The sequence below is a fragment of the Mizuhopecten yessoensis genome, unplaced genomic scaffold, assembly GCF_002113885.1.
Source record: "Mizuhopecten yessoensis strain PY_sf001 unplaced genomic scaffold, ASM211388v2 scaffold6779, whole genome shotgun sequence".
NCBI classification, from domain to species: domain Eukaryota; kingdom Metazoa; phylum Mollusca; class Bivalvia; order Pectinida; family Pectinidae; genus Mizuhopecten; species Mizuhopecten yessoensis.
The window spans coordinates 1,451,666-1,470,854 of NW_018406720.1; the positions used below are offsets into that span (position 1 = coordinate 1,451,666).

The window sequence follows — 19,189 nt, forward strand, 5'->3', positions numbered from 1 at the left end:
GGGGGGGGGGGCTTGGAGATGAGCAATTCCATCAATCGGCCACTTCCACGGGTAGAGATTACAGAGAACTGTCCCACCTGGAAATGATGTCACAGTCTAACTCAAGCTTCATTGGCCGGGGATAATAAACTGTCATAAATCTGATTAAAATTCCACAACTGTCAACAGCAAAACAGTGGGTAAGATATCATTTAAATTGGTGTTGATTGGTTCTTATAGGGACCCAGCGAGCTCTGATAAGATGTCAGACAGACTGAAGACAAGGACAAAGGGATGTGGCGCTGTATGACAGAAACAAGGGGGTCAACCCAGCCCAGTCGGCCTACCTACACACACATGTGCCAAACTTTATAATGGGCAACTTATCTCCACCATATAGGTTCTACATATCTACCCCATTAATGTACTAAGTGGTGCTAAGGCAGAACACCGTGAAATTCTACAATAGATTTAGCCAAAATATTGTAATGTAACGAAGCATTCAATAGGCAAGCTCATATCTCAATACTTAACGAGCACTGACATCCAAGTGCCTGTAACATTCTACATTTTTGTTGTCATTGGCTGGTGTTTGATGTTGGAGACAGACTGCCATTCTACCATATTATACTTCAAACAAAGTGTACGTGTAGTCACCCCGGGGAGATCAGCCACCCAGTGCTGTCTCTATAGACAATGAGATCATCACCCTAACACACGATATTCTATGTACATCTACCAATAGCCTGAGATTTCTTTTGAACAGGTCCCCGAATTAATTCATCCATGATTCCGCTGACAATAGAATGTGTGTCGGTAGTAGGGACACAGATATATATGGGTCTAATTGATGACTCTGATTGGTTTTGATACTGCAATAGTTCAGGCCTTATTTGATCTCTGTGTAATGAACATCCGCCAGTCAAATCCAAAAAAAAATGTATCAAACACTGAAAGCTGTAGACACACACACTGAAGACATAAAGACTGTAGACTCACAGACTGTAGACTTGAAGACTGTAGACTCACAGACTGATGACTCACAGACTGTAGACTCACAGACTGTAGACTTAAAGACTGTAGACTCAGAGACTGTAGACTTAGAGACTGTAGACTCACAGACTGTAGACTTAAAGATTGTAGACTCACAGACTGTAGACTTAGAGACTGTAGACTCACAGACTGTAGACTTAAAGACTGTAGACTCACAGACTGTAGACTTGAAGACTGTAGACTCACAGACTGATGACTTAAAGACTGTAGACTCACAGACTGTAGACTTAAAGACTGTAGACTCAAAGACTGCAGACTTAAAAGCTGTAGACTTACAGACTGTAGACTTAAAGACTGTAGACTCACAGACTGTAGACTTAAAGACTGTAGACTTACAGACTGTAGACTTAGAGACTGTAGACTCACAGACTGTAGACTTAAAGACTGTAGACTCGCAGACTGTAGACTTAAAGACTGTAGACTCACAGATTGTAGACTCACAGACTGTAGACTCACAGATTGTAGACACACAGATATATTTTACACACCTGACTTTGGACACACAGACATACTTTTCACACCTGTCTGTAGACACACAGACATACTTTACACACCTGTCTGTAAACACACAGACATACTTTACACACCTGTCTGTAGACCGACTGTAGACTTAAAGACTGTAGACTCAAAGACTGCAGACCTAAAAGCTGTAGACTTACAGACTGTAGACTTAAAGACTGTAGATTCACAGACTGTAGACTTAAAGACTGTAGACTCGCAGACTGTAGACTTAAAGACTGTAGACTCACAGACTGTAGACTCACAGATTGTAGACACACAGATATATTTTACACACCTGACTTTGGACACACAGACATACTTTTCACACCTGTCTGTAGACACACAGACATACTTTACACACCTGTCTGTAAACACACAGACATACTTTACACACCTGTCTGTAAACACACAGACATACTTTACACACCTGTCTGTAGACCGACTGTAGACTTAAAGACTGTAGACTCAAAGACTGCAGACCTAAAAGCTGTAGACTTACAGACTGTAGACTTAAAGACTGTAGACTCAGTAGACTTAGAGACTGTAGACTCACAGACTGTAGTAGACTCACAGACTGTAGACTTAAAGACTGTAGACTTAAAGACTGTAGACTCACAGATTGTAGACTTAAAGACTGTAGACTTACAGACTGTAGACTTAGAGACTGTAGACTCACAGACTGTAGACTTAGAGACTGATGACTCACAGACTGTAGACTCAAAGACTGTAGACTCACAGACTGTAGACTTAAAGACTGTAGACTAACAGACTGTAGACTTAAAGACTGTAGACTCACAGACTGATGACTTAAAGACTGTAGACTCACAGCCTGTAGACTTAAAGACTGTAGACTCACAGACTGAAGACTTAAAGACTGTAGACTCACAGACTGTAGACTCACAGACTTATGACTCACAGATTGTAGACTCACAGACTGTAGACTCACAGATTGTAGACACACAGATATATTTTACACACCTGACTTTGGACACACAGACATAGTTTTCACACCTGTCTGTAGACACACAGACATACTTTACACACCTGTCTGTAAACACACAGACATACTTTACACACCTGTCTGTAGACAGACTGTAGACTTAAAGACTGTAGACTCAACAGACTGTAGACTTAGAGACTGTAGACTCACAGACTGTAGACTTAGAGATTGTAGACTAACAGACTGTAGACTTAGAGACTGTAGACTCACAGACTGTAGTAGACTCACAGACTGTAGACTTAAAGACTGTAGACTAACAGACTGTAGACTTAAAGACTGTAGACTCACAGATTGTAGACTCACAGACTGTAGACTTAAAGACTGTAGACTTCAAGACTGTAGACTCACAGATTGTAGACTTAAAGACTGTAGACTCACAGACTGTAGACTTAGAGACTGATGACTCACAGACTGTAGACTTAAAGACTGTAGACTCACAGACTGTAGACTTAGAGACTGTAGACTCACAGACTGTAGACTTAGAGATTGTAGACTCACAGACTGTAGACTTAGAGACTGTAGACTCACAGACTGTAGACTCACAGACTGTAGACTCACAGACTGTAGACTCACAGACTGATGACTCACAGATTGTAGACTCACAGACTGTAGACTCACAGATTGTAGACACACAGATATATTTTACACACCTGACTTTGGACACACAGACATACTTTTCACACCTGTCTGTAGACACACAGACATACTTTACACACCTGTCTGTAGACCGGGACTCACAGAAAATAATGTGGTACCTAAATGTAGAGTACATGGCTCCCTGCAGCCACATTCTAGAGTTATGACTGTGGGTGCCTCTGCTCGCCTTGGTAATTGTTAATGTCTCCAGTAATTACTTGTCTGATCAACAATGTGTTTTCCTACATACAAGCATGTAAGTATGTGACCCTGCCTTAGTCAGCATTTACACATCAACACCCCCAGACACCAGCCCAGGGTTACCTTTTATTACAATCACACCCAGACACCAGCCCAGTATTACCTTTTATAACAATCGTCCCCAGACATCAGCCCAGGGTTACCTTTTATAACAATCACACCCAGACACCAGCCCAGGGTTACCTTTTATAACAATCACACCCAGACACCAGCCCTGGGTTACCTTTTATAACAATCACACCCAGACATCAGCCCAGGGTTACCTTTTATAACAATCACACCCATACATCAGTGCAGGGTTACCTTTTATAACAATCACACCCAGACACCAGCCAAGGGTTACCTTTTATAACAATCACACTCAGACATCAGCCCAGGGTTACCTTTTATAACAATCCCACCCATACATCAGTGCAGGGTTACCTTTTATAACAATCCCCCCCAGACACCAGCCCTGGGTTACCTTTTATAACAATCACCCCCAGACATCAGCACAGGGTTACCTTTTATAACAATCACACCCAGACATCAGCCCAGGGCTACCTTTTATAACAATCACACCCAGACACCAGCCCAGGGCTACCTTTTATAACAATCACACCCATACATCAGTGCAGGGTTACCTTTTATAACAATCACACCCAGACATCAGCCCAGGGGTACCTTTTATAACAATCACACCCAGACACCAGCCCAGGGTTACCTTTTATAACAATATCACCCAGACACCAGCCCAGGGTTACCTTTTATAACAATCACACCCAGACACCAGCCCAGGGTTACCTTTTAAAACAATCACACCCTGACACCAGCCCAGGGTTACCTTTTATAACAATGTCAGTACAAATGAATCTCACTTTGTTTTATAACAATGTAAATTATACATTTTGTTTGTTATATTACATTGTATTGCAATATGTACAACAATGTATAACAATGTCAATGTATGTCAATATATGAAATGTATAACAAAGTCTGACTCTTGATGTATTTCAATTGCAATGTACGACAATGTATAGCAAAGCACTTTACTATATGACAATGTATAACATAGTATGACAGTGTATAACTATGTATAACATAGTATGACACTATATAACTATGTATAACATAGTATGACACTATATAACTATGTATAACATAGTATGACACTATATAACTATGTATAACATAGTATGACACTATATAACTATGTATAACATAGTATGACACTATATAACTATGTATAACATAGTATGACACTATATAACTATGTATAACATAGTATGACACTATATAACTATGTATAACATAGTATGACACTATATAACTATGTATAACATAGTATGACACTATATAACTATGTATAACATAGTATGACACTATATAACTATGTATAACATAGTATGACACTATATAACTATGTATAACATAGTATGACACTATATAACTATGTATAACATAGTATGACACTATATAACTATGTATAACATAGTATGACACTATATAACTATGTATAACATAGTATGACACTATATAACTATGTATAACATAGTATGACACTATATAACTATGTATAACATAGTATGACACTATATAACTATGTATAACATAGTATGACACTATATAACTATGTATAACATAGTATGACACTATATAACTATGTATAACATAGTATGACACTATATAACTATGTATAACATAGTATGACACTATATAACTATGTATAACATAGTATGACACTGAGTAAAGTATAATGTTTGCCATATAATATATATAGTAATGGATTGCAAGGTTTTTGTTTGTGAGAAGTCAATATATTACAAATGTATTTCAATAATTTGTGTATTTTGCATTCATCCTGATAGAGGTAGGACGACCCTAGATCAGACACAGGTGTCAACAGTAGAACATAATAAATACATATTTATATATATACATGAATTGTGTTGTGCTTCGTTGGGGGTCTAGTACAATAGGAGTGTGATGTGTTGACAAACCACAGCCTATAGAGCACTCTGTTACACCAGGTCAATTAAACCACACTTTATAATTGAAAAAAAACTTAAATCAATTAGAAAACAATACACTTAACCTATTTAAAATAGGTCAGCTTTCCTCTTGGTGTTTTTAAGACAAAATTAATTATGAATTAATGTTAAAAGGTTTCTACTATTAAATGTCAACTGTATAGTTAGCTGAGCTCGTGTGTTTTAGTAACACCATGATACAGAGAGTATAGACAGGTAAAAGCCCATAGCATCTTAATGCTGACCAGCTAAGGTCAGTGAATCACCTGGACTGGTCAGTTATATCCACACACCAGTTAGGACATTCATCTTGACCGAATATGCCTTACCATTACAGTAAAACACAATCAATTTACTAGAAGTGTATGCCTTACCATTACAGTAAAACACAATCAATTTACTAGAAGTGTATTTAAAGTTCACCTGGCTGATCACCAATAATGCAATCACTTCATGACTATTTTGCACATGAACATCAAAGTAAAACCTTTTTACCAATTTACTATTTTCCCTTTTGTTCAACACACACTCTTTCGGGTCAAATTAACAAACTCAATCAATTTTTCTCCTTGGCATCAAATGAATTTATTTTGAAAGCGAAAAATGTATTTTGTGAATTGAAATTTCGATTTGATTAAATAAAGAGAACATTGATGTATCTTTTCTTTCCTAGGGTATAACCCTGTCTGGTTGTTTGGTTCCTTAATAGGGCTTGACAACCTCCTACCTCGACAAACAGGTCACCAGTTACAAACGCATTGTGCTGCATAAATATAGCATTGTACTTTGGGGTGGTCCTTTATATGACAATGTACAGGTATTACCATCAAGAAACAATTAGTCAAATAAGGTTAATTAAAACACCTATCAATTAGTGAAAATAAGGTCAATTAAAATACCTATCAATAAGTCAAATAAGGTAAAAACATAATACATTCTGTAGGGTATATGTCTGTATATTTTATTGTATATTCTGTGGTACATTTTATTTATGTTGATACATTCAGAGACATAGATTTTGTATCATGTATTGTGTAAATTCTGTGATGTAAATTTTGTGATGTACATTTTGTGTGTACATTTTGTGATGTACATTTTGTGTACATTATGCAGTTCAATCTAGGGGTACATCCGGTGGTGTACTATTTTGTATACTATTTTTGGTACATTTTGTGATGTACATTTTGTGTACATTTTGTGATGTACATTTTTTGTGTACATTTTGTGTACATTTTGTGTACATGTTGTGATGTACATTTTGTGTACATTATGTGATGTACATTTTGTGTACATTTTGTGATGTACATTTTGTGTACATTATGCAGCTCATTCTAGGGGTACTTCCGGTGGTTTACTATTTTGTGATGTATATTTTGCGGCAACAGAAACAGAAAGGTGACTAAGGTTATGGTGTTGGTACAACAATTTTCATGTCTTATTGTGGTTTAAACTTTCCCATATAGGATCTGACTGTGGTCAGTCTGAACACAAGGTAAAGCCTGTCCATACACCAAGAAATTCTCTATGGTGGTTACCCTGTGTACTTAACTCCCAGTGGTGGGGACCTGCTCCAGTAGGGGACAGGTGTTGGAGCTGGCCAGTTGACCAATGGTACAAGTCACAACCCGGCTCTATACTTCTCCCAGATAATCGTCACATTGTATTTTGATGTGGACATTTGACCAGTGTTAGTAGTCACAAATAAGCTCTATCCCTTTCACTAAGACAACAAGGCACCTTGTAATGGATGTTCAACCAATGGTGCCAACCACAACTTAGTCAAATGTTCTTTCCTAATTTGACAACTTAACCACACCAATGCAAGTATTTTCATTTTTAAAAAACAATGTCCAATAGTAAATTTACATGTATAATCTGACTATCATGATCATAGGTGACTCCGGTACACTGAATTCCATGTGGATAATCACACTCTCTATAAACATATTAATGATCAGATATCGCTAAGCGTTCACGGTTGACTAACCTGTACCTAGCTTAAAGCACAGCGACACCCTGTGGTTTATGACATTGTGTGAGCCATCATAATGCCCTTTAATTCTCCAAACAATTACAGTTTATGAGATTTGTATTGCCCTATTAAGATAGTTATTGTAGAAACGTACATATTCTATCACCTAGTCCATTTACACTTGGTAGGCTTTCCTCAGGGAACACATGGCTATCTGTATGAGGCCTAAAAACATACTGAGGCATCTTAATGATATTTTGTACAAAATCCAATTAAACTGTATTAACAGTGGTCAAAGGAAATCAAACACCATCATTTCATACCTTTTGATCTTAAATCTGTTTTGTTGTACATGTAAACTTATCAGTTATTCATGTACACATTTTATTCTAAAACACAAAAACTCAGCTTCAAATTACATATTTTCACTGCACGACACCGAAAATGGAAAACTGCAGCAAAAAGCCACAAAGAGATCTGTTCAGTCACCTGTGCCCTACTTCACTAGCCTTTACCCATGTCATTGTTTTCTATGCATTCTAACCGTCTCGTTTTACATGAAAGTATTATTTGAAATAGTTTACCTATGAATCAATAAGTGCTACCAGATATTAATTTCCTTTGAGGAAAATATGTCGTTTACATTGATTATCATTAAAATTGCATTTTGGACTGAATAAAAGCAGTCAAGTTTGATAATGTTTCAATTTTATATTGATAAGAAGTGTTGACAAAAACAGGTCAACACCTGGACTTCTACATTTTAAAAAAATTTTACCAATAAGAGAATACAGGTTTACTTGGTTTCCACTAAACCCTACAGGACATATGTCTACCATGTTTTCCTGTTATATGTGAAAGCTATGCTTTCAACCTTTACAAAGAATATGCTTAGATATATTTCTATTGGCCACAGAAATGTAAAACTTGTATGCTGTACTGGGATTGGTAGAATTATAAATGCTATAACTTAATTGGATATATAAGCTGCATTATGATTGGTGGAAAAATGTATGTTGTACTGTGATTGGATAGCTATGCTGTATGCTGTACTGTAATTTCAAATATGAAAATCTGTGACTGGTAGATACAGATAGGCTGTAATGTGATTAGAAGATACATATAATTATATATAAACTGTAACTTGATTTGTAGATATAAAAACATGTATATACTGTAATGTGATTGGATGATATATATCTATGCTGTACTGTGATTGGATGATACATATCTATGCTGTACTGTGATTGGATGATACATATCTATGCTGTACTGTGATTGGATGATACATATCTATGCTGTACTGTGATTGGATGATACATATCTATGCTGTACTGTGATTGGATGATACATATCTATGCTGTACTGTGATTGGATGATACATATCTATGCTGTACTGTGATTGGATGATACATATCTATGCTGTACTGTGATTGGATGATACATATCTATGCTGTACTGTGATTGGATGATACATATCTATGCTGTACTGTGATTGGACAACATTGGTTACAACGACTTGCTTGACTTACCTTTAACTGCACAATGAGATTCATCTGCATCTTTTTTAAATGATGAAGAATGTTTATAAATGAAGTGAGGTTTGATATCGCTGTTATTTCCAGACTTATAGCTCGGATCATCTGTAGAGCACGGCTCCAAGGTATACCTCTCTCCCTGCATGTCAAACATACCTGACTGAAACAGAAAACACAAAAGGTCAAAATATAACAAAGGTAAGGTCAAGGACAAGGGTATAACAAAGACAAGGTCAAGGACAAGGGTATAACAAAGACAAGGTCAAGGACAAGGGTACAACAAAGACAAGGTCAAGGACAAAGGTATAACACAGACAAGGTCAAGGACAAGGGTATTACAAAGACAAGGTCAAGGACAAGGGTATAACAAAGACAAGGTCAAGGACAAGGGTATAACAAAGACAAGGTCAAGGACAAGGGTATAACAAAGGTACAGTCAATGATAAGGGTACAACAAAGGTAAGGTCAAGGGTACAACACAGGTAAGGTCAAGGACAAGGGTACAACAAAGGTAAGGTCAAGGACAAGGGTACAACACAGGTAAGGTCAAGGACAAGGGTACAACACAGGTAAGGTCAAGGACAAGGGTACAACAAAGACAAGGTCAATGACAAGGGTACAACAAAGGCAAGGTCCAACACTAGGACTTGAACCTAGAACAAATATAGTAACACTAGGACTTGAACCTAGAACAAATATAGTAACACAAGGGTACAACAAAGTTAAGGTCAAGGATACTACAAAGTTAAGGTCAAGGACAAGGGTATAATAAAGGTAAGTTCAAGGTCAAGGGTACAACAAAGTTAAGGTCAATGACAAGGGTATAACAAAGGTTTTATATGGATATAAACAATAAGGGTAGAAATCTTAACTGATAATGTAACGACTACAACAGAACTTTACCTGTACAAATATAGTAACACTGGGACTTGAACCTAGAACAAATATGGTAACACTGGGACTTGAACATAGAACAATTATAGTAACACTGGGACTTGAATCTAGAACATTAGGTAAAAGCTGCTCTAAAAATTTGACTACCTGGTCACAGACTATAAGACATACTCTTGTCAACAGAATAGGGATAACAAAACAAAGCTATGGTTTATGGTACATAAACGGCAGAAAATATCAAAAAGGTCATGACCTCACATACTAACTGTCTCTGTGGTTGAAGGTCATAACCTTAGGATACTAAGGTATAACACAGACAAGGTCAAGGACAAGGGCATAACAAAGACAAGGTCAAGGACAAGGGCATAACAAAGACAAGGTCAAGGACAAGGGCATTACAAAGACAAGGTCAAGGACAAAGGTATAACACAGACAAGGTCAAGGACAAGGGTACAACACAGGTAAGGTCAAGGACAAGGGTACAACACAGGTAAGGTCAAGGACAAGGGCATTACAAAGACAAGGTCAAGGACAAAGGTATAACACAGACAAGGTCAAGGACAAGGGCATTACAAAGACAAGGTCAAGGACAAGGGTATAATAAAGGTAAGTTCAAGGTCAAGGGTACAACAAAGTTAAGGTCAAGGACAAGGGTACAACAAAGGCAAGGTCCAACACTAGGACTTGAACCTAAAACAAATATAGTAACACTGTGACTTCACCCTAGAACAAATATAGTAACAATGGGAATTTAACCTAGAACAAATATAGTCACACTGGGACTTGAACCTACAACAAATATAGTAACACTATGACTTGAACCTAGAACAAAAATAGTAACACTGAGACTTGAACCTAGAACAAAGATAGTAACACTAGGACTTGAACATAGAACAATTATAGTAACACTGGGACTTGAACATAGAACAATTATAGTAACACTGGGACTTGGTCAAGGACAAGGGTACAACAAAGACAAGGTCAAGGACAAAGGTATAACACAGACAAGGTCAAGGACAAGGGCATAACAAAGACAAGGTCAAGGACAAAGGTATAACACAGACAAGGTCAAGGACAAGGGTACAACACAGGTAAGGTCAAGGACAAGGGTACAACAAAGACAAGGTCAAGGACAAAGGTATAACACAGACAAGGTCAAGGACAAGGGCATTACAAAGACAAGGTCAAGGACAAAGGTATAACACAGACAAGGTCAAGGACAAGGGTATTACAAAGACAAGGTCAAGGACAAGGGTATTACAAAGACAAGGTCAAGGACAAGGGCATAACAAAGACAAGGTCAAGGACAAAGGTATAACACAGACAAGGTCAAGGACAAGGGCATTACAAAGACAAGGTCAAGGACAAAGGTATAACACAGACAAGGTCAAGGACAAGGGTACAACAAAGGCAAGGTCCAACACTAGGACTTGAACCTAGCAAAGACAAGGTCAAGGACAAGGGTACAACACAGGTAAGGTCAAGGACAAGGGCATAACAAAGACAAGGTCAAGGACAAGGGCATTACAAAGACAAGGTCAAGGACAAAGGTATAACACAGACAAGGTCAAGGACAAGGGTACAACACAGGTAAGGTCAAGGACAAGGGTATCATAAAGGTAAGTTCAAGGTCAAGGGTACAACAAAGTTAAGGTCAATGACAAGGGTATAACAAAGGTTTTATATGGATATAAACAATAAGGGTAGAAATCTTAACTGATAATGTAACGACGGCAACAGAACTTTACCTGTACAAATATAGTCACACTGGGACTTGAACCTAGAACAAAGATAGTAACACTAGGACTTGAACCTAGAACAAATATAGTAACACTGGGACTTGAACCTAGAACATTAGGTAAAAGCTGCTCTAACAATTTGACTACCTGGTCACAGACTATAAGACAGACTCTTGTCAACAGAATAGGGATAACAAAACAAAGCTATGGTTTATGGTACATAAACGGCACAAAATATCAAAAAGGTCATGACCTCACATACTAACTGTCACTGTGGTTGAAGGTCATAACCTTAGGATACTAACAGTCTCTGTGATTCAAGGTCATGACCCCAGGGTACTAACAACCTCTGTGATAGAAGGTCATGACCTCAGGGTACTAACAACCTCTGTGATACAAGGTCATGACATCAGGGTACTTACAGTCTCTGTGATACAAGGTCATGACCTCAGGGTACTAACAGTCTCTGTGATACAAGGTCATGACCTCATAGGTCATAGCCTTAGGGTACTATCAGTCTCTTTGATAGAACTCCAGAGATAGTTGCACCTATTATCAATTACTCTAGAAATGTAGTCTTCAGTACAGAAAGGTTCTAGTGGAAAACTGCTCCAAATAAGAACATTTCACAGCCATCAGTTCAGGGAGCTTTGAGTGAGGGTTTGAAGCACCGGCCATAATGGTTTGAATGGATATTATCTGTACATTTCGTAACTGAAAAATCATGTTTCTATTGATCAAGTCTTCATATTCCATAAAACATACCTCCCTATAATAATATCAGTTAGTTATCAAACAGGACTGCAGGCAATAAGCTATGTAGTGTTGATGTCTTATAGTAACAGTATTTGTTGTAACATGGTTTTACCACATTTAAACAAAATCTGGACTTAATTCAGCAGAATCTGCAGATGAAACAGGTAGGTAAACAAGGGCCGTGTTGGTATGCATTAGATTTCAGGTCACCCCTCCCCTCCCAGTAGGTAACACACTCCGGGCCTATCCTCCAAACCATTGCTCCACTGATCTCATTCCTATCTAGGCCAAAACGCCAATGTTTCTTCCTAATATTTTTTCGGGACTACGTGTAATAAATACTGTATTAGTAGGAAGAAGCTAAGTCTTGTTATTGTAGCGTAGGGATAACTTGATTCAAACCCAACACTACGTAAATCATTAAGCATATGACGTCACTGCGGCTTTAATAAAAAGGGCATGCAGTGTGTACTGGATGAATTGTAAACGAGACTATAAAAAATCATTTTAAAGATCTCTGCGATGAACAAGTCCTGTTTCTCTGCAGGCATAATCAGACCGATCAACCCAGGAGACGGTCGTAATAATGGGTGTAGCTAGACGGTTCCAATGGCCTCGACACAATACCGATATTGGCAAGGGTATTATTGTACACACACATACATACACACACACAAATAAACAAACGGGTTGAGATAGCCATCGACAGCATTAGTGAATTTGACAGTATTCACCGAGAACATCAGTTTTACATCACCGACTGAACATGAGCTATCGCACTGTGCCATCGGCACTTGACAGCCTCCATCACAATACCGCACGCTATGCTTGTGTTATCTTTACTACCTAATGGTCAGTGTCTGATCGTCACTAACTACCGACCCGTTGGCGATGTGCTGTCCTTATCGGTCAGTTCTGGCCAGTGTTTGGTCAGCGACTCGGTGCTAACACTGATTATAGTACACCTGTGTGTGTTACCCGTTACATCACTCTCATCCTATCGGCCCACTTTACGGCGTGTTGTCGGCGACTAGACAGCGCATTACAAGGTGGCAATCACGGAGCATTAACCTTGCGCAAATAATTGCAGAAAGTTTTATAACCGGCTATTCGTATAGCCGATCTCTGGGTTTACGCTCCGTGCCAAGGTCCGTTACCTATGGAGTATGTGGTGTCATTCGTCGCCAAGTCAAAAGAACGTTTGGAGCAACACCTTACTGATAATAAGTTGTCATCATGGGTATTATGAAGAATAGTCTACACCTACCAACACTGTCACTTACATAATTATTTACAAACAAGTATAAACGTTGGGGTGAGTGTGCCCGTCAAGTGCAGTCTTTACGGCCCCTATCCGTGACGACACGCCAAGATCTGTTTACAATGTACGCTTTATTGCTCGCCGTTTACAAGGAATGGTTCCTCTATCGCAACGGGATATTGCTAGTGTTCCGCGATATGACGTAACCCAAAGCAATAATGTACCTCCAACATGTAATTAGTTAGGTCTCACGTGTAACAACTTTCGTAAGATATCGGTTATGACCTCCCAACTCCTCCCTCTCATAAGTCCCGTGTAAAATGCGGCGTCACACCTCGGCCGATCAGTTTTTACATAGGCCTACGTGCTAAGGAGACTAGGAGGAAGACATACGTCAGACCTTCTGACAACAACATATAGGACGTATAATGTTAGAATTTGGCACCAAGCCTCTTATTCAGCTCTGACACAGTGTTACAATAACTCGATTATTTGACTGAAATCAGTTTCGAAAGTTGAGATATTTAACGTGTTACATTGGTGAGATGCTCAACATGTAATAGAAAAGTTTATTCTTCGACATCCATGATTCGCTGACGTCAAAATCTCTTGGAATTATGTGAATGCATACCTATCGGTATATCACACTTCAGCTTGCTAGCGTCCAGTTCCTTCCCAAGTACTAAGTAAGAGCCGTTTTAGTTTCTAATCACTTTCCTAGCGCCGTACCAGTCTCTAACCTCTTTCCTAGAACTAAATAAGCGCCGTGATAGTCTCAGGTCCCCTCCCTAGTTACCAAGTAAGCGCCGTGCTAGTCTCAGGTCCCCTCCCTAGTTACCAAGTAAGCGCCGTGATAGTCTCATGTCCCCTCCCTAGTAACCATGTAAGCGCCGTGCTAGTCTCAGGTCCCCTCCCTAGTTACCAAGTAAGCGCCGTGATAGTCTCAGGTCCCCTCCCCTGTAACTAAATAAGCGCCGTGATAGTCTCAGGTCCCCTCCCTAGGTACCAAGTAAGCGCCGTGCAAGTCTCAGGTCACCTTCATAGTTACCAAATAAGCGCCGTGCTAGTCTCAGGTCACCTTCATAGTTACCAAATAAGCTCCGTGCTAGTCTCTGTTCCCCTCCCTAGTTACCAAGTAAGCGCCGTGCTAGTCTCTGGTCCCCTTCATAGTTACCAAATAAGCCCCGTGCTAGTCTCTGTTCCCCTCCCTAGTTACCAAGTAAGCGCCGTGCTAGTCTCAGGTCACCTTCATAGTTACCAAATAAGCTTCGTGCTAGTCTCAGGTCCCCTCCCTAGTTATCAAGTACGCGCCGTGCTTGTCTCAGGTACCCTCCCTAGTTACCAAGTAAGCGCCGTGCTAGTCTCAGGTCCCCTCCCTAGTTACCAAGTAAGCGCCGTGCTAGGTTCCAGTCCCCTTTTTAGTAACAAGTATCCCAAGTACCCATTAGGTACTGTGCTGGCGTATGTACGGTCACCGGTCGTGTCTCGCCTGTCCAGGCCTACTCTATACCTTCTATCCCTCCTACACACACGGGACAGGCTCGTTTGTCTTTTGCTCGTTAACGTCCAGCGTCAGGTCAGTCCAGTTTCCCGTCCGCTCCGGACAGGCCCACTGGTTGATGACATCTGTTGTGTATTTACTGTCTAACTCACGCATCAGATTTATTTTGGCACGAATTGTATCGCCGAGGAGCGAATTCGAAATACACTGGCGGATGACGGGAGATTAGTAGCCTCCACTGTCCGACATTATCTATACTGGTTTTCCTGTGTTAGAGCGGATTTTTGTCAAGGTCACATTACAATTATATCTGACAGTAGTATTTTGGTTATGGAACGAACGAAAGTTATCCTATAAGTGTGAATGGAAGTTGAGTACGACAGTCGTGAACAGATTAGTCTGGTTCTAGAACGAAGCGAGGTGACGACGGTTGTACGAGGTCTCGGGTCAGGATCAAGTGCGACGTTGCCGTCTTGACAGTTTAATTGTCCGATAGTACGCATCCTCGCAGGAGGCTGCACTGTTCAGTCTGCCTTTCCACCACCTCAAAACATCTCGATCAGCTGGGCTCAAGTACCTAGCCATTGTCTTTGAGAACAGCACATGCATCCCATTATCAAACTCTGAGGAAATCTGGGCGACGTAGCCGTCCACAACCGCGTCGGGTGTGACTCCCGACAATATTACAAACACTGGTCAGCGGCCGTCAATATACAACGACAACAGTAGCCATTATCTGTTCTACCTTCAAGATATACTAGTAACTTGATTTACGAGTGGTAGACTAGATACGAATCGCCAGTCCTATCATAAACTGGATGCTGACATTGTATAGCCAATTATAACACGTGTCCAGTCGACAAACTGTCGCGTGCGACACTAAACATGCAATATAAAACACAGGTTTTATGCGAATTCAACATTAGCTAGCAGAAACTAATGAAAATAGTAACTTTTTCCTGCTCGTTTTTATCGTTTCTTTGCCGTCGATGTTTCGTCGTTTCGTCGTTAAATCGTTTTACCTACTCTTTTTTTTACGGGTGAATTAGACTAAGTAAGGTTACAAATAACCGACTATAGTAAGACAGTATAGAGAAAAAGCAATTAGTTCCTAACGTTATCCTGTATCACGCGCAGATTTCCCGCGTGCAGACATATCGCTAACAGGGATGCACATGTAACCTTTGTTCGTATCAAACGTATTTCGCATTTGGAAAGGATCGCTGGTTTACCGATGTATGGCCGAGCGAGGCCAGCTAAGTATATTTTACACTCGTATATAAACCAGCTTTGGGTTTCCAAAAAGTATATATACAAACTAAAATTAGAAAGTTATCATTTCATATGGATGTAGGTAATCCACGATTCATCATATAATGTATATATATATATATATATCGGAATATACACCTGCCCCACGTGCACGTGCGGTTTAGGCAGTCGGTGGTTTGTAACGCGGGCTGCTGGCTATCAGTGAACTTCTGTTTATATTGTGTCTATGAGGAAACCATATAGAATACTGCTGACTCAGCTTACGAGACGCATTTACACTTCGAGTTCTATAACTACTTAACTATTTAATACATCCATACATACGTGCGATAAAGGTTCTCGCGGCCCCTATCCGCCTCAAGTGCCCGACCAATGCTATATCGGAGGATGCCAGGACGAGGCGATTATAGATGATAATCTATAATCGCCTGCTTTTGATGTACTGTTTCACGAGGAAGATTACACAAAACAAATACAATTCCGTTACCTCATACGCAAAGAAGACAAAGTTCGTGGCTAATCGCCGTTCGTGTAGATACGACATGAATGTTCACAAGAACGGTACCAAGGACAAATCCACACGGCGCTTCAACTCGGACGGCACCGGGACAACCGAATCTGCACTCAGGACGTCAAAAGGAGCAAAGCGGCCTTTTTAGTGCTTCCTTTTCTGATTGTATTAAAGCGGTCACGGACCCTAATTACAGTTCTCCGGACAGGACCCTGAAGTGCGGCGGAATTTTCGTCATCTGACCATAGGGTATTGTTATTAAATGGGAATTGACATCAGGAAAGCCGATTTTAGACCGTTAAAGTCAGAAATATGTTGTCCGACCCCTCCCGTTGTTTTCTACGGGTCGAATTTATTTGTCAGTTCGTCAAGCTAGCCGACCATCTGTCAGACAGTAAGGTGTAAATCCAGGGTTTCTGACCCGGCAAACAGAATCACGTCCAAGCACCGCTGTATCAGTGTCTCGGCAGCTTTATAGCGTGTATTTACAACTGTAGTGCTGGAACAGCAGATTGTACAATAGTCATAAAGAAAACGTTTATACTATCTACATTTAAAATTTTAAGAGGAAGCCTGCAATTTTATAACTGAGTTACATTAAACGTGTTACAAGAAGTCACATCAAGTTTATATGATTATCTTTGTTATACCTACTACGTCGTCCTGTGTCTATATAGACTTACGAATAAGTAAAAGTATGTAGTATATCTTTATTCTATATAGACTTACGTATATAGTAATCTAAACTAGACCCACATTTACAGTATCAAGTCTGTATAACGTCTCTATTGAGTTACATATATAGGAAAATCTATTGACTTAATGTCATCACACAGGCTGAACGTAACCCCAATTATCCTGTCATCGGAGTGAGCATAACCATGTAGACGTACATGTCATCAGATAGGCTGAATACAGTCATCAACTTACCATGTCGTCAGATTAAACACAACCTATATAGGCATATCAAGTTATCTTAAAGGCTGAACACAGCCTATATAGACATAGTATGTCATCATTAGGGCTGAACACAGCCTATATAGACATAGTATGTCATCATTAAGGCTGAACACAGCCTATATAGATATAGGATGTCAACATTAAGGCTGAACACAGCCTATATAGACATAGGAGTTCAACATTAAGGCTGAACCCAGCCTATATAGACATAGTATGTAATCATTAAGGCTGAACACAGCCTATATAGACACATTATGTCATCATATAGGCTGAACACAGCCATCGAGACTTACATGTCATCAGATTGAACACGGCCTATGTTATCATAAAGGCTGAACACAGCCTATATAGCCATACTATGTCTTTATATGCCATCAGAAAGGCTGGACATAGTCCTATAGACTTACCATGCCATCACATAGGCTGAACACAGCCCTGGAGGAAGTATCATTATTAACAGTTCCAGTATAGAAACACTTTTCCAAACTGTCATCAAATCCGTCCTCGCTCCACGTGTAGTTGTTCTCATGTTTCTCTACTAAAACATTTTCAGGCGAAATAAAATCTTTGGTAAAACTCAAGTCAAATAAAAATTGCCTTCCATAGGCGGGGAACATATACACGACTTTTTGTTCATTGAGATCATCTGCATTAAATGTAATATCCCTTTTGTGAATTTCATGTTGATTAGCACTCTCTGCATTCAAACGAACGGGGTAAACAACTTCCTTCCCTTCAGCCTTCACACCTGGAACATATAAAATCAATATATTATTAACAAAACATTTTTAAAAAATCAATTATAATGCAGAAATTAGTTTTTTAAGATAAAATCTATTAATTGGTGTAATGATTTGTACTGACCGTGGCGATTTTGCCGGGAGTCCTGCTCGGTCTGTGGTCGACAGTGAATCAGAAGTGGTAAGAATGTCAACATTAGAAAGTGTAAACGGATTTTGGACCGCACAACCACAGCCATCGTAATTGCACATGGTCAATCCTGGTCTCTCATCCCGTTACACACCCCTTACTACAATCCAAGTTATGTTACCATCTTTTTGAGTATACCTAGTTTGGAAAACTTATAGCCACGCCCACCCCAGTGCTGATTGGCCAACTAGCCTGAGCCTAGACGGGGCGCGAGGCGACAGTAGTGGTGTAGTACTCGCACGCAATGTGGAAACGAACCTGGTGTATTAGCCTTTTTGTTATATAGAACTACTTGTAAGCAACAACCTGCTATAAGTATATACACATAGATGATTACTGCTATCCGACTGAACTTACTCAGTATAACTAGCAGTATCACATGGTAAAAAAAATACACAGTATTTAAAACCTCTTAC

General features: G+C 39.5%; 1 protein-coding gene across 1 annotated transcript in view; it reads right to left on the reverse strand.

Moving 5' to 3' along the window:
• LOC110452647 (A disintegrin and metalloproteinase with thrombospondin motifs 9-like) overlaps positions 1 to 18,867 on the reverse strand; it is a 177,184-nt gene extending 158,317 nt beyond the window's left edge. The window contains exons 1-3 of the mRNA XM_021501288.1: positions 18,708 to 18,867; positions 18,251 to 18,591; positions 8,944 to 9,109 (exon numbers count right to left, since the gene is read on the reverse strand). Coding sequence (XP_021356963.1) covers positions 8,944 to 9,109; positions 18,251 to 18,591; positions 18,708 to 18,822 — 622 coding nt within the window. The 5' untranslated portion in view covers positions 18,823 to 18,867. The remainder of the gene's footprint in view (positions 1 to 8,943; positions 9,110 to 18,250; positions 18,592 to 18,707) is intronic.
• Between the last annotated feature and the right edge of the window lie 322 nt (positions 18,868 to 19,189).